We start from the raw sequence: 14,452 nt of genomic DNA, 5'->3' as shown, positions 1-14,452 counted from the left end.
ACATGCGGCTCTGACGTCAAGCGCTGCTGTCGGAACAACGCATGCGCAGACCTGTCGCTCGACGCGCACCTGGTTCGTGTGAACGCGCACTGCCCACACCCGGTGATGCGGGTCTTTAGGTAGCTGCGCTCAGCCTTTCATTGTCGACACGACGGCCATTCGTCCATTTCTACCCCGTTTGTCGACGTGCCAGCAGCTCGTGGGTGCCATCACCTAGGTACTTAGAGCCACACGCGCGTCGACACTTTCTCGACTGAAAACTTTAGAGCAGGGGGTGAGAAAATCATTGTTTTGCTCGCAACTGTTTTAACGAACGGGACGGAAAGCACTTCCTGGATTTTTCGTCGTCGACAAAAGCGGCGACTGGCAGCGTTAATTCTAAGCAACGAAATTGTCCTCTAAAGCGTCGCTTATTAACTGGCTCTAGCCTGCAGCGTAAAGTTCATATTAGAACAAGGGGTCTGCGTTTTTTCTCCCACCTTTACTCTCCTGGTGCGGCCCGCGGCAGAGCAGGCATCTGCCACTGCCGCTGGGGTCACGTTGGGCAAGAGCAAGACTTTTACGGTGGCATCGGGCGGGAACGGAGGAACCACATTTGAGGGCGCGGTAAACTCGAAGATGCGTTTCGGGCACCCTACTTTATGCGCATAAAAATGGGTAGAAGATTGGAAAGCAAGGGAAGGCCCAAAGCACCTGTCTTTGATGAGCTGGTACAGGTTCTCCCGCATGTACTCGAAGACGAAGTAGAGGGTGTTGTCCTCTCGGATGACCTCCTTCAGCTTCACCAGGTTGGCGTGGCTCAGCTTCTGAAGGGACTGCACAGGCACGCACACGTCACTCTACGCCCAGTGTAGCCACGCTCCATTCCCTGAGCAGGGCCGCAATTTTGTTGCCCAATGCACCTCGACCTTGGGATAGGGTGACGGTAGGCTCAGACAATGTCGTTTTTTGCTCTGTCGTACAGTAAAATATTAAGAGGGCTAGTTGGATAAGCATTTTGTAAATAGTGCAAAGGTCAAGTACACACTGACGAAATAGTGCTTGTTTGTCAGTGTGTACCTAACCTAAGCGGCACTACTTGTAAAAAACTGTCATACACTGTTTCAACGTTTTTGGAAAATGGAAAAAGCATTTCCAGCGATATCGGATCAGTGGTAAGATTGATTATGAGGAACAAGATGGCAGTCGCTACTCTCAGGTGATTTAGTGACTTTAGCCCACGCAGCTGGGCTAAGAGTCACCGACTTCTGCTTACCTTCACCTCTCGCAGGTTCATGCACTCGTCCCAGGAGTAGTACTTCTTCTTCATCCTGCAAACGGACATCACATTTAAGGCTTCCTGTTTTGGGGGTTTCTTTTTCTTCTCATTCCTTTTTTTGGGGCCTATTCTTTCCCACATATTGGGGGCTTGCATTTATCGAAGTCTATGTTGAAAAAAAAGAACCATGGGCACGTCTGTTAACGTCCGTGAAGGACGGTGTCTGTCTGCTACGAGGTGTCGATCCCAGTAAAAAAAATTAAATGAGAAGGCGCTAACATTGTCTGCTCACGAAAAAGGGGGAAAAAGGAAAAGTACAGCGTTGGCTAGCGTTGTCTGCTATTAAAAACAGGAAAAAAAAAAGAAAGTGGATTGCTGGTAACAAATTGAGTCCAGCAGACAGAATCAAAAGCGAGCTTAAATTGTGACCGTCCACTGTTTCACGAAGAAAACAATCAACTACGTGTGCTTCCTTTACAAATGACGAGTTGTTTTGTGGCTGTACGGGTGCTAAAAGCTACTGACAGATAAAAGAAATTCTCGAGACGAGCATTTCTTCGGACTCAATCTTGGCCTGAAGAATCTATCTCCGATCTGGAAGTTTTCTCGCTGCATTTCCCTGTATATCGTAAGGATAGAAATGGTTTCGGTGGTGGTGACTTTTTGCTCAATCATGAAAGTTTAAAATGTTGCAAGATAGATTTCAGTCGCTTATCTTGTGAAACTGTCTGGTTCCACGCAGGGCCGTAACCAGGGGGGGGGATAGGGGGTCCTGACCCCCCCCGAAATTTTTTTCTGTGTACGGCCCTGGTCGGTGCACTTGCAGCCAGCCGATTTTAATCTCCACCTTTGCGCACGCGCAGTGGCGCCGGTCGGCTACCGGGTACCAATCCGGGACCGGATCTCCGGTTTGCTGTAACTCTCCATTATATGCCGCCGATGCATATGATTCATAGGCGAAAATAAGACAATAGACACTTTCAAAATGGCCGCCGTTGTCCCCGAAAACCCCCCCCGAAATTTTTTTCTGGGTACGGCCCTGGTTCCACGTCTATCTTAAAATACCGATTATCTTACTAGAGGCTGTTTTTATAGACCTCCGGCAAGTGACGCTAACACAATTTTTTCTGTGAGTAATGCTTTATCTATTATCGGTGATGGTTTTGTTGTGGTTGGAGGCGACTTTAATTTGCCCGATGTTCAGTGGTTGGATCGTCAACCCTTGACTGTTAACTCTTTGGGTGTATATTCAGCAGTTCTTAATCTTATTAACGACTAAGATCTGAAGCAGTTTGTTAAGAGCCCATAAGGATTTGTGCCAGTCGATCGAGCATCCTTGACCTTCTTTTTAGCAATCATGACTCGGTGATCTCTGCTGTAATGGTCATCCCCGGTACAAGTGACCATAAGGCAGTGGTTGCGAAGTTGACTTGTTCATTCGAAAGCAATATTTTGCTTCGTCCAAAGAAAGTGTATTTTTTTGATAGAGGTAATTATGCTGGCTTATCTGATAACCTCAGTTCATTCCTTCCTGTTTCTGAAGAAATCAGTATATCGGGTAATGTTAATTTATTGTGGAAGGTTTTTAAAGGTAGGTTATTAACTTTCATTAAAATTTTTGTTTGATCAAGAATGCTTACGTTCAAGTGACGTGAAAACCATGGTTTAATTCTGAGCTACGCAAGCTTACGAATAAAAATAAATGTGCACTGAAACAATATTGCATACGCAATGACTATGTCATATAATAAACAACAAAGGTAGGAGCTATTCTCAAACGTGCAATAGCTTTGTCCCGAGCAAATGATTTCGCGACGCTGAATACCAAGCTAAAACAGAACTCCAAGGAGCTAAGGAAGTTCATTCGGTCTAATCGCAACGATACTGTGGATGTTCCATCTCTGATCGTAGATAGTAACCTTGTCTCTGAGTACAATTTAAAGGCTGTCACCTTTAAAGGGATACTGAACCGAAATTTGAATTTCGCAAAATAAGGCTCTAGAAGCGTTGAACGGGACTCTACGAACTCCGAAACATTGCTCGTAGTTCGATATCTCAAACGGATGGCCGCACTTTTCGAAAAGAAGGGCGCGATCAAGCGAGGCTTCTGACATCCCTGTCCTCCGGGAGAATTTGAGAATGAGGGGGAGCGGCGTCGCTTCTCTCCTCCTCGCTTCGGTTCACCAGCTCGACACGGGACGTAGTAAGGAGGAGAGGGAATAAGAATCGTGACGTGCCTTGCTTTGTCGGCCTCGTCGGCCGGGTTCAGTCGGGCGCTTCTTTTCTAAAAATATGGCGATCCGTTTGAGATATTGCTGTATGAGTGATGTTTTTGGGTTTTGCATCGTCCCGCCTATCTGTCCAGCCTTGTTTTGTGAGTTTGAAATTTCGGTTCAGTATCCCTTTAATGATTACTTCTTCGGACGTCACTATGTGTAACTACATTTAGTCGGACGTTGCACCTAATCTTATGGTTTGCTTGCCTGAAATTCAATTTAATGTGCAAGGTATCTTTAAACTGCTAACCAAAGTAAAACAGGGTTCAGCGACTGGTCCCGATGATATTCCAAATACTGTGTTAAAGTCTTGCGCTGATATTGTTACTTGTGACTTGGTCATTTTATTTACTGTATCCTTAAAATATGGTTCTTTACCACTTGACTGGAAGTATGTGATTGTTGTGCTGATCTATAAGTCTGGTCCCAAAAGGCTGGTTGAGAATTATAGGCCTACCTCCCTCACGAGCGAATCCCGTAAAACAATGGAGCGCACAATTAACACCGATCTTATGAATCACCTAGCCCTAATTAATTTTTTTTTACTCCAACTCTGCATGGTTTTCGATCCGGGTCATCCTGCACCACGCAACTAGCGAAATTCTATCATGATATAGCACTGTCATTCAATAAAAGTAAGCGGGTCGATTGGATTTTTCTGGACTTTAAAAAAGTGTTTAATATGGTTCCTCATACTCAAACTTCAGAAACTTAAATTTGATTTTAACATTTTTTTTGTTGGACAGGTGAGTATTTGAATCCTCGGAAACAGTCCATGGTAATTAAGGGAATCCGGTCCCCGTATGTAAAAAGTTATTTCCGGTGTCCTGCAGGGATCGGTGCTAGGACCACTCCTGCTTTTAATTTATATTAATGATATAGTTGAAAATGTTTTTTCTAGCATAATATTATATGCCAACGACTGTGTTTTATACAGTGACGCCTCTTGTAACACTGATATGTTTGCTCTCCAAAGCTATACTTAGATAAGATTGAAGCTTGGTGTTTTCAATGGAGCATGTCTTGAAATCTATCAAAATGTGTTCACATCAAGTTCACCAGAAAATCAAACTTTTTTTTCCCTCATCATGCACTATTTGGTGGGTCGCCGGTTGGACTTTTAACAGAGGCAACAGACATATTGACTATATCACTGCAAAGGCTGGTCGGCCACTAGGTTTCATTAAAAGTAATCTTAGGTTGGCCTCATCGTCACTAAAAGAAACCTTGTATTTCTCGCATGTACGATACATTTGCCTGTACGATCTGGAACCCATATAGGCTTAATCTGGAAGATCATATTGAAAAAATACAGAATCGTGCTTGCAAGTTTGTTACGGGAAATTATAATTTCAGAGTAAGTGTAACTGAACCTCTGGGCTGTCAATGCCTCCGTTTGAAACTTTTAACATTTTTCCTGACAGTAGTTGAATCTGTAAATCAACATATCTCCTGCAGCCTGCTTGCGTGTCTCTTACAATAGATAATTCAAGGAAGATTCATCCATATAAACGTAAAACTGATGTTTTTAAATGTTCTTTTTTTCCACGGTCTATCGATGTCTGGAATAAATTACACAATGACGTTGTAGAAATTACAATGCCGGAGTTGTTCTTTGACGAAATCCAGTTCTTCGTTTAAGTTTATTATATTCTAGTGTCACTGAGTCTTGAATTGTTGTTTTTATGTCTGTATAACAGCGTTTCATTTTGTTTTGTTATAATCTTTTGATCATGTATACTGTTTTTTTTTGTGCCCCCCTACAGTCATGCCTTTTTAGGCGATGTAAGGGTTCAAATAAATAAATAAATTTGTTGACCGCAAGGTCTTTCTCATCGTCCGTGTGCGGGCGAAAAAGTTATTGCCAAAACCCTGCTCAATCGTAGACAACTTTCACCAATTGAACTCGTACGATTCCTTCTATAACGAGAATGAAGATTAAAGGAAAAAATTATCGCAAATTTATGAGTTTCAATTACATTTAAATAAAAAAAAGTAAAACCACCTCCATGTCCACTTGATTTTTTTCGCCTTGTAGCGCCGTGATCATTGGCGATTGCAGCCGTGTGAGAGGCCGTTTCCGCAGTGCTGTGGCATTAGCACCTGTCAGATTTGGACCTAAATTGAGCGAATGGTTGTCTCATGAACTGTTCCCGAAGTGCTCGCTATTCTGGTGGAAGGAAATGTTGCTGTGGTGAACGTTCATCCAAAGATGGTTGGTTTCGGAGCAGACGACTCTTGGCAAGCAGACAACAGCCGGTTCCTCTGGGCATCGCACTTCGCAGTTGGCGTGGTGACACAAATGCTCCCGTCACGTCAAGTCACGCCCCTCGCTCCGACGCTCTTATAGGGTCACAAGGCCCTAGCCTTCACAGTTCGCCAAGTTATCATGAAACGAAGTAGAGTATAGCGCATAAAAAGCGACGAAAATTAACCGATACTACGGCACAATGTGAACGTGTTCCGACGAGGGAAAGCATGCCATTCCTAGTTCACGGAACACCCTCCGGACGACACTCATTCCTCGAAAAAGCTCCATTAGAGCAACAGAGAGAGGCACATTACAGCTCGAGCGGGGGAAGAGTGTATTTTGAGGGCATACTATCACGCACCTTGCTTCGACGCCCCTCCAACATATTTTCTTTGTGGAGCAACGCCGACAGTGGCCATTTCTTGGGCACAAAGCGCGCCATTAGATCGGAGTCCTCGCCGAGCCCCGACTCAACATTCGTTCTCTGCTCGAGCAAAGTCGAGCACGTTTTTGCGGGGAGCCACCCGAAGAGGCCATGCTTCTGGGATGCAGCTTGGTGACGCAAGCATTGCAGCGGAAGGAATGCTCGGAGAGTACGAGCAATCCCGGTTTGGAGGCAGGTCGAACTACTTCCAAGGATGTTTTGTCATCAAAGCCTGTCGTGTCGATTGCAGAAACGGTTAAATGTGACCACCAATGCCCCTTTGACCGTGTGAACGATGGCGGAGGGAGCTGCCAACATGATGCATGTCCCTCTGCGTACGTTTCCTTTGTGCAAATACTGGTTCAGCGAAGAGGCTCTTAGGAGGACGCCAATCTTCCCAAAAACATGCTAACTTTATCTCTGAATGGTGTAGCTGTTGGTGCATGAAATACTGCTAAATGTAAATACATGCGTGTGTCTCGTCTTAACACAACACGTCCTATTTATTCCGTTGATAACATTCCTCTTGAATGTGTGCCACCCTACAAGTATCTGGGAGTGCACGTAACAAGTATCCGGGAGTGCACGTAACAAGTATCTGGGAGTGCACGTGCACGTTACCTTTAAAAGAAACATTTTCTCACGCATACGCCATTGAAACTCATCCTTTACAAAACCCTTGTTCGCGATAAGCTTGAATATGCTGCATCTATCTGGGACCATGGTCTTGAATCGCTCATTTCTGAATTGAAGTCTGTCCAAAATCGTTCTTCCCACTCAATCCTTTCGAATTACCATCGTACCACCAGCATAACTGCAATGAAAACCAGCTTATCCTTGCCAAATCTTTCTTTGCGCAGAGAAGTTTCCCGCTTGTGTTTGCTCCATAAAAAATATCACATTAATTCACCTCTCAAGCAAAGGCTTCTAACACAACCCCATTATCTATCAGTACGGAACAATCATATATTCAAAGTTAGTCCTGCAGGCATTCCATCCTGCAGGACTAGCACATATTATCATTCCTTTCTTTCCAGCACCTCTTTATATTGGAATCACCTTCCCATGGATGTTGCCAAAATTGTGGACTGTAAGAGTTTTAGAAATACCTTGACTAACATGTATTGCTTCACAGTGCCACTTTTATAGAGTCCTCCAGCCGTTTTGCTGTTGTGTATTTTTTTCTATGTGTATTTTTTAAAATCCACTCCCCTCTGTATTGCCTCTGGCACCGAAAGTAAAATAAATAAATAAATAAAGTGCCTCGATAGGATGCGAGAAAATAAACCTTCCCCGGAAAAGATAAAAAGCAATAGCGCAACATTTATGTTCTCAGACTCATTTGAGTAATCCCAACACATGCTTCTATTTTGAGGTCGACGAAATAGAAGGTTTCCGAATCCCTTTCAACTCAATAACTCAACTTTTGCAACGCAAGTATTGCTCTAAAATATATTTTGTTTTCTGACAAAGTTAATTTTGTGGCACATGTTCCTTATCCAGGGACGTAACAAAATGCTTTCTGTGAGAAGTGGAGGCGACACACGGGGGGGTGCGGGGCAGGGTGTACCTCTTGACGGCCACCTTCTCGCCCGTGTCGAGGGAGCGTGCCAGCACGACGCTGCCAAAGGTGCCGTCGCCCAGCTGGTGCAGCAGCTGGTACCGCTTCATCGGGGAGTGCCGCCGCTGCATGCCGGGGAGGTGCCGCAGGGGGGGCTCTCAGGGTGCCCTGGCAGGGCTGCCGTGCACAGAGAGGGTGCCGCCGTTCACTCAGGGGCCACGTGCTGCACTACATTCACGAGCCCCTGCCCCCTCCTCTCCAGCACTCTACTATAAAAAGTCCTGGGAGGATCCTGTACCGCTTGACCCACAACAGAAACAGTGCTCATCCAGTGTGGACTTGACCGTAACTTACCGCATTTTCCGGACTATAAATCACACTTCGGTATATTGAGCCATTTTCGGGGAAAAGTTGGTATATAAGTCGCATCTTTGTATAAGTTGCACCTCCTTGCACGGTTCACGCGACGAGCTTTTTTGCGCATCGGTATCGCAAAATCAGAGTTTCGCACAATCGGCTAGATTCTATGTACCATTTGACACGCAACTGAGACGTTTTGACTCGCAAGAAATGCCCATAGCACGGCGCTACCTGGCGGGACAATCGAATGTTTCGCAGCAAAAGGATGTAAAACGCGCAAAATGAGATGGTTGTGGGCTTTACTCCAGTGTACACATAGTGAGCGAATGAAAGTTTAACGTGCCAGACACTCGTAAACGAAGTTTTGGACCACCAGGCCTAGCCTAGGCCAAGTCAAGGCGACGAAGCGAGTGTCGACGCGCAGGCAGATAGATAAATCTTGACACATTTCTTTCGGTGCCGCTGAAACATCAGCTAGCCGCAATCCTCACTTTTACATGTAGAAACACGGTTCTTTCAGTGTTACTGGACTGAAGCAAGAAAATACAGAACCATGGCTGAATTAGGCAATGTTGATCACATGCTGCAGAAGCTTTATTCTCACTGCCTTGCCTATTCACATTGAGCCACTTAACCGTAAAATTTCCCGCTTTCCGAGTCAGTTCTGAAAAGTGAAGAAGAGTGCGGTAACAACATTGCCTCCAGGAAGGAGCAATACCACCTATGGCTACGTAATTGCAGGGCGCTACAAAAGATGGCGTGCGGTGCATAAAACAAATTGTGTCGCACCCTAAATTTAAAAAAAAAGAAATGCGTATAAGTCACATTACAGTATAAAATGCACCAAGATAAATGTTATAAAAAAAAAGCGACTTAGTATACATCGGAAAACACGGTACCACCGATACAGCACTGTGTTGGCACTGTATAACAAATTTGGGTGAGAAGCCAGTGCCACATCAGCAAGGTCAGTGCTATTTCCAGTGCAGAATTATAGTGCTGATGTAGTACAGTGGTGTATGTATCAACTCCCCTTCATAGGCCTATGCACACATACAACACAGTGCTGATCCAGAGTTTAATTCACAGTTAGAAACAGCATGCACTAACCTTAGCATTGATGCAGCGCTCGCTAACACAGTGCTGCAGGTGGTTTCAATGGCCTCATGTGCAGTATCCGAGACACTGCAAGGATGTGTCACAATGCTCACAATTCTGGTAACTAAAGGCCTGTGCAAACATATGGTGCAGTGCTAAACCAACACTGGGAGCAGCACTGATGCAGCACTGTATCACCTATGTATCGCTAATATAGAGCAAAGTCGGCGGTGAACTAGCAAGGTCAGCGCTATTTTCAGTGCTGACCAATAGCTGTGAGGCAGTGCTGGGGTGTATGAAGGAACAGGCTTTTATAGGTCCTTGCACATATGGTGCAGTGCTGATCCCGCACTAATTCAGCGCTGGCCTCAGAGTCAATGCAGCACTTGCCAACACAGTGCTGTAAGTGGTTTCAATGCATGGTGTCGTCTCATGTGCCGTACTCGAGGCATTGCAGAATGTGTCACAGTGCTTATGGTTCCGGTGACTAAAGACCTGTTCACAGATACAGCGCTATAGGCACAGCATTGACTTTAATCTATACGAGTGCCGTAACAGTGCTCCGCTGCATGGGCTTTTTTATGTTTACAGACACACACTGCAGTACTTACTCAGCACCAAGTTTGACGCAGTGTATCTCAGGGCTGCAATGCATGTGTGAGCTGGTCTTTATTCTTTTTTAAAATGATGGTGTATGCAAAGAACAGTGGCAAAGGCTTTCTCCAATACCATTTGGTCTCGCCTTTCTCAGAACAAAGGCATCTCACTGCAGCAGCAGAAAAAATCAGACCCTGCCCAAAAAGCATTTCTGTCGCCAGCATGAGATCTTGTGAAATCCATCTCACTGTGGTGAGGTCCTCCTCTATATTGAAACTTGAGAGGAGAAAACCTCAGCAGAGAGAGGAGGAAATAGAGTGCTAAATCAGTGCCACCGTGTTGGAACTGGAAGCCAGTTCCCTGCACCCCCTTGCACCTGACCCCCAGGAAGTGACAATGTGCTTCCAGATGTAACATGCAAACTCCACATAAAAGAGAGTGCAAAACAAATAAACACCAATTAAAAAAATCACTGTATAGGGGAATGAAAGAGTATTGTTAAAGATGTTGTTAAAAAGTACTCACTTTACTTTGAAAGTACATAGTAGCTTACTTCAAGTACATTACACCCAGTGTGCTTACTCCTTTACATAAAGTACATCACCTCTAATTTAGTACTTTGTACTTTAGTTCAATTACTTTTAGTTTTACTTTACCCAACACTGTCCAACCTCTTACTTTGCTCAGGAAAAATGGATTATAACTAGGGTTCTATGTTTTGGGATAAATCCGAAAAACTCCAAAAAAACAGTCATCAGTAAAATTTTTGTCAATTCGGTTTTATCCGATAAACTCTGAATTTTGATGTGGCAGTTCCTTCCCCCCCCCCCCCCCAAAAAAAAAGATGGCATTTTACAATTAAATTAGCGCACAGGGTCAATGGTCCTGGGAAAATGACACCAGTTATCTTTAAAATCTCACACCAATGTCGAAAGGGGCCATACCGCTTATCTCGTAAGGGTTCATCAAGAACAACAGCTAATTGTACTTTTGGGTCACAACAAAAGGCACTGTTTTGGTTTCCATATTGAGCCATACTATTTGTGCTTAAGAGGAGGGAGGGGTTGTGTTTTTGTAACAGTGAAAGCTGGACCATAGGCATAAGATGGGGAAGAGGGGCAGCTGAAACTTCTCTACTGCATTCTTCAACACTCAACCTTGCGTGGCCGCAGGGTAGGTTGATGGAATAAGATGGGATGAATACGAGCTTCCCGGTGACTGCCTCCGAGAGTTTACTGATTTTAAGATATCGACATGTATTGAAGTAACACTCGCATGCAACTTTTGTAACGGGACAAATTAGTACTGCCAATGGCAATGGCACCAATGCCAAATGCAGCTGAAGAAAAATTAATTGATACAAGCGCATTTTATTTTTTGTGTCTAATATATGTTGACACGCGGTTAGTATTTATTTAGTTTTAATAGGAAATACCACGAAATTGAACTCTGAATTTCTGAGAATTGTGAATCAAACAAAAATAAACATGGATGAGCTTCGTTTATTGGAATTTATTTTTGGCAAAAAATAAACTCTGAAAAACACGCTGCCACTTCACAGTGCACAAACACCACACTATAAAAATACATACACACAAAAACATGCTTCTGCGCTGTGAAGTGCTAGCATGATTCACCAACTCACCCAAGCTAAAGTAGTGACCTGAAAAACACCCTCTAAACTTGATGCAAAAAACTCAGAAAACATGGAATCCTAATTATAAACTCAGCTGGAGCTTGCGCCAAACCTCAACAGAACTGCCAAGGGTTTGGGATGACGGCGGCCGAAGCAATAAGTGTGCACGGAGAGGAACTGTCGACGAAACGTCGTAATGTGTGCCGCTGAAACAAATGCGGGTACCTTTCGATGAAATAACATCCAGATGAAAATGTCGCCTGAACTGACTATCACCGCAACCTTTGGGGCAAGCTCGACAGTGACAGGTGGCATTTGCCCAGTCACTAGGCGCCCGCTCAAAACGTTAGCCCCATCTTCTCCGGCTGCTAACCTCAAGTGGACTATCAGATGCATGTTAGGGTGGTCTTCCCTTTCTGCGGCTCTTACCGGGACTTGTCTATACACCCAACGACAATGCGTGTTGGTTGGAACGGCCCCGTGCATTGATCCGGCTCTTGGCTAATCTGCTAGGGTCTGCCGTGCTGCTCGCCAGCTGCGGCTACCAGAGGCCTTCGTCCACTGTTTGCCGGTATGGACCGACACACCTTCTTTACTAGGACAGTGGACTTGTGGCGCTCCATGCCGTCGGAGGTCACAGCAGCGGACAAAACAGATGCTGCAGGAAGGTGGTGCGGCACCCGTATTTATCTGCCTCTTTTTATTCTTATTGTTAAGTTTTACGGGGATTTGTTTTATCTGTTTGTCTTTAACAACGGCATCACAGACGGTATGGGCTACTCGCCTTACTGCGGTGCCGTTAACTCTCCTAGCCGAGTCAAATAATGATCCTAATAATTGTAGAAAGTGGCAGCCAGTTTTTCTTCTCACCGCTTGATGGCCACCTTCTCGCCCGTGTCCAGGCGCTGGCCGAGCACAACCGAGCCGTACGTGCCATCTCCGAGGGGGCCCAGGGTCACATAGCGGTTCATCGTACGGTCCGCGGCGCCGGCAGTAGGTCGGGCCTCATCGCTCCATCCTCGTCGCGCTCTGCTCCGTGCGATGCTGAAAGGAAATGCATCCCGAGGCATCGAGCTCTGCGCCTCCGTGCGGATACGCCGTACTCCCGGAGCTGCATGCGCTCCTGGCTTTGAGACGTGCCTCTCTGGCGCGACCGCTCGTTCTACGGGCGAACGTTTCAGGGTCTCGTGCTCGAAACACGAGCGATCGAAATTACGTGCGGTCGAGGCTTGTTACGTTCATCGCAGCAACGGCCCAGCTCGCCGCCAACTAGACACCGCCGCGGAGCATGCGGTCTATAGTTGGCGACGACAGTTCCCAAGAGATTGTACGTACTGTTTGTAAGTGCCAGGGGGTTGCGTGAATGAAACGTTTCGGCGGTGTGACTACATCAGGACGGTACCATCATCCCTATGTTGACGGCGTTGCTTACCACAGCGTTGCCAGGGCAACCGAGGGGGCAAGATCTGCCGCGCCGATCACGTGCGGCGGGCTGCTCGCGCTGCTGCACACTTGTGCCAAGGTCACCGCGCATCTTTACCAACTTGACGCGATCGCTTGCAAGGCGCCGCACACTTTTAATTTCCTCAGCCGTTGCTGGCAATCAGTTCACAGACAGATCGTTTCGTCGGCACTCATTGAATTGATTTGGACATACCTTCGAAATTCCGAGCGCTTGCCATCAAAAGATGGCAACAGAAAAACGAAATTTCTCTAAAATGACACACACACACACACGATATTTTGACAAGTGTTTTTCGACATGGGCCACATGCGCTCAAAAAGCTCTCCGATTTTTTCCTTCTTTTCATATGGAGGCTGTCGGATATATGCATAGAGTTATTATAATGTACGCTAGAGGTTCAAGTGGCGCTAGTGTGCTGACGCAAATTGAAGCAGACAGCAACCAGTCCAAAATTGACTTCCGGTAATGCATTTCTATGGGAAAAAGTGAGTGCATTTTCTCTCAGCGCTCGATCATAAGAGCAAATATCCCAAATAATTCGTACGTATTAGGTAGCTTGGAACATTTCTCAGTCCGACCGACGAAATAATTGGTCAGTTACGGCGTTTTTCTTTCACATTCATCGCATTAAAAACGGTGCTGAAACGGCTTCGTACGTGCATTTATGTGCACTGTCGGACACTGTTAGCGCGAACACGACGTCGGCGCTTTTCAGCATGAGGGATATGCGTGCCAAACGAACGAAGTACATTTGGAAATTAAGGGGGATGGCAAGAACTACGCAGTAACACTGGATCAGTAACTACCCGTGCATGTACGATAAAAATAAATTGAAGGCCACGTAATTTTTTCCGATTTTAAATAAGTAATATAACGCTTTATTCTTTCTGCTCTGAGCGAAGCTGCTTGTTCTACGTTCAAAATATCACCCGCACGCTTGAAATCTTTGAAAACAAGTGCCCGATAAAAGCTGTGCGGCAGAGAAAACAATACAAAGAGACACTTTTCATAGCCCACGGACTTTATTCTCTACGTTTTGAATGTTTTTTATCTGCTCATGCACGACGGGGCCATTTCCATATAGTGACAGGACTGGCATATTATCAATACGTAAGCGTCACCGGAATGCTGGCGAGCCTTGAACACACTCTATATTCCTTTCGATTGTAATTTTGCTTTGAATCGTCGCTTGTTTTTTACACAACTGCTGCGGAACACACGTTTGGGATTGAAATGTAGCGAAGTTAAACTTCGTTCACTTATGAAGAAAAATGCGCTAACTAAAGCAATTACACTTTTACAGTGTTAATCAAGGTACATACTATTCGGTACGACCCAAATAACCAAAGTGTTCCGTGTTATTTTCCGGCGAAGAGACACAATGCACGCGCGTTTTCCCATAGGAATGCATATGAGCACCGGAAAAGTAGACTGGTTGCTGTCTGCTTCAATTTGCGTCACGGAAGTTGCATAGACACTAGCGCCAGTTGAACCTCTAGCGTACATTATAATAACTCTTGGTCGGA

The 14,452-nt window shown here is 45.3% G+C and overlaps 1 protein-coding gene across 7 annotated transcripts in view; it reads right to left on the bottom strand.

Annotated features, from left to right (window-relative positions):
* The window catches only part of LOC115316364 (serine/threonine-protein kinase ICK), a 49,593-nt gene extending 36,682 nt beyond the window's left edge, over positions 1-12,911 (bottom strand). Inside the window, exons 1-5 of one of the 7 annotated variants that reach the window (XM_029975751.4) lie at positions 12,894-12,911; positions 12,332-12,505; positions 7,780-7,947; positions 1,256-1,310; positions 694-815 (exon numbers count right to left, since the gene is read on the bottom strand). In XM_029975751.4, coding sequence (XP_029831611.1) covers positions 694-815; positions 1,256-1,310; positions 7,780-7,901 — 299 coding nt within the window. In that variant the 5' untranslated portion in view covers positions 7,902-7,947; positions 12,332-12,505; positions 12,894-12,911. Of the gene's footprint in view, positions 1-693; positions 816-1,255; positions 1,311-3,660; positions 3,803-3,991; positions 4,041-7,779; positions 7,948-8,124; positions 8,311-8,765; positions 8,832-12,331; positions 12,506-12,796 lie in introns of those variants that run through there. The other 6 variants (XM_029975750.3, XM_029975755.4, XM_029975754.4 and 3 more) reach the window with 6 other exon arrangements.
* Between the last annotated feature and the right edge of the window lie 1,541 nt (positions 12,912-14,452).

The sequence above is a fragment of the Ixodes scapularis genome, unplaced genomic scaffold, assembly GCF_016920785.2.
Source record: "Ixodes scapularis isolate PalLabHiFi unplaced genomic scaffold, ASM1692078v2 ptg002596l_1__unscaffolded, whole genome shotgun sequence".
NCBI classification, from domain to species: domain Eukaryota; kingdom Metazoa; phylum Arthropoda; class Arachnida; order Ixodida; family Ixodidae; genus Ixodes; species Ixodes scapularis.
Note: the sequence above shows the minus strand (reverse complement) of the source record. Positions and strands in the feature narration are given on the sequence as shown.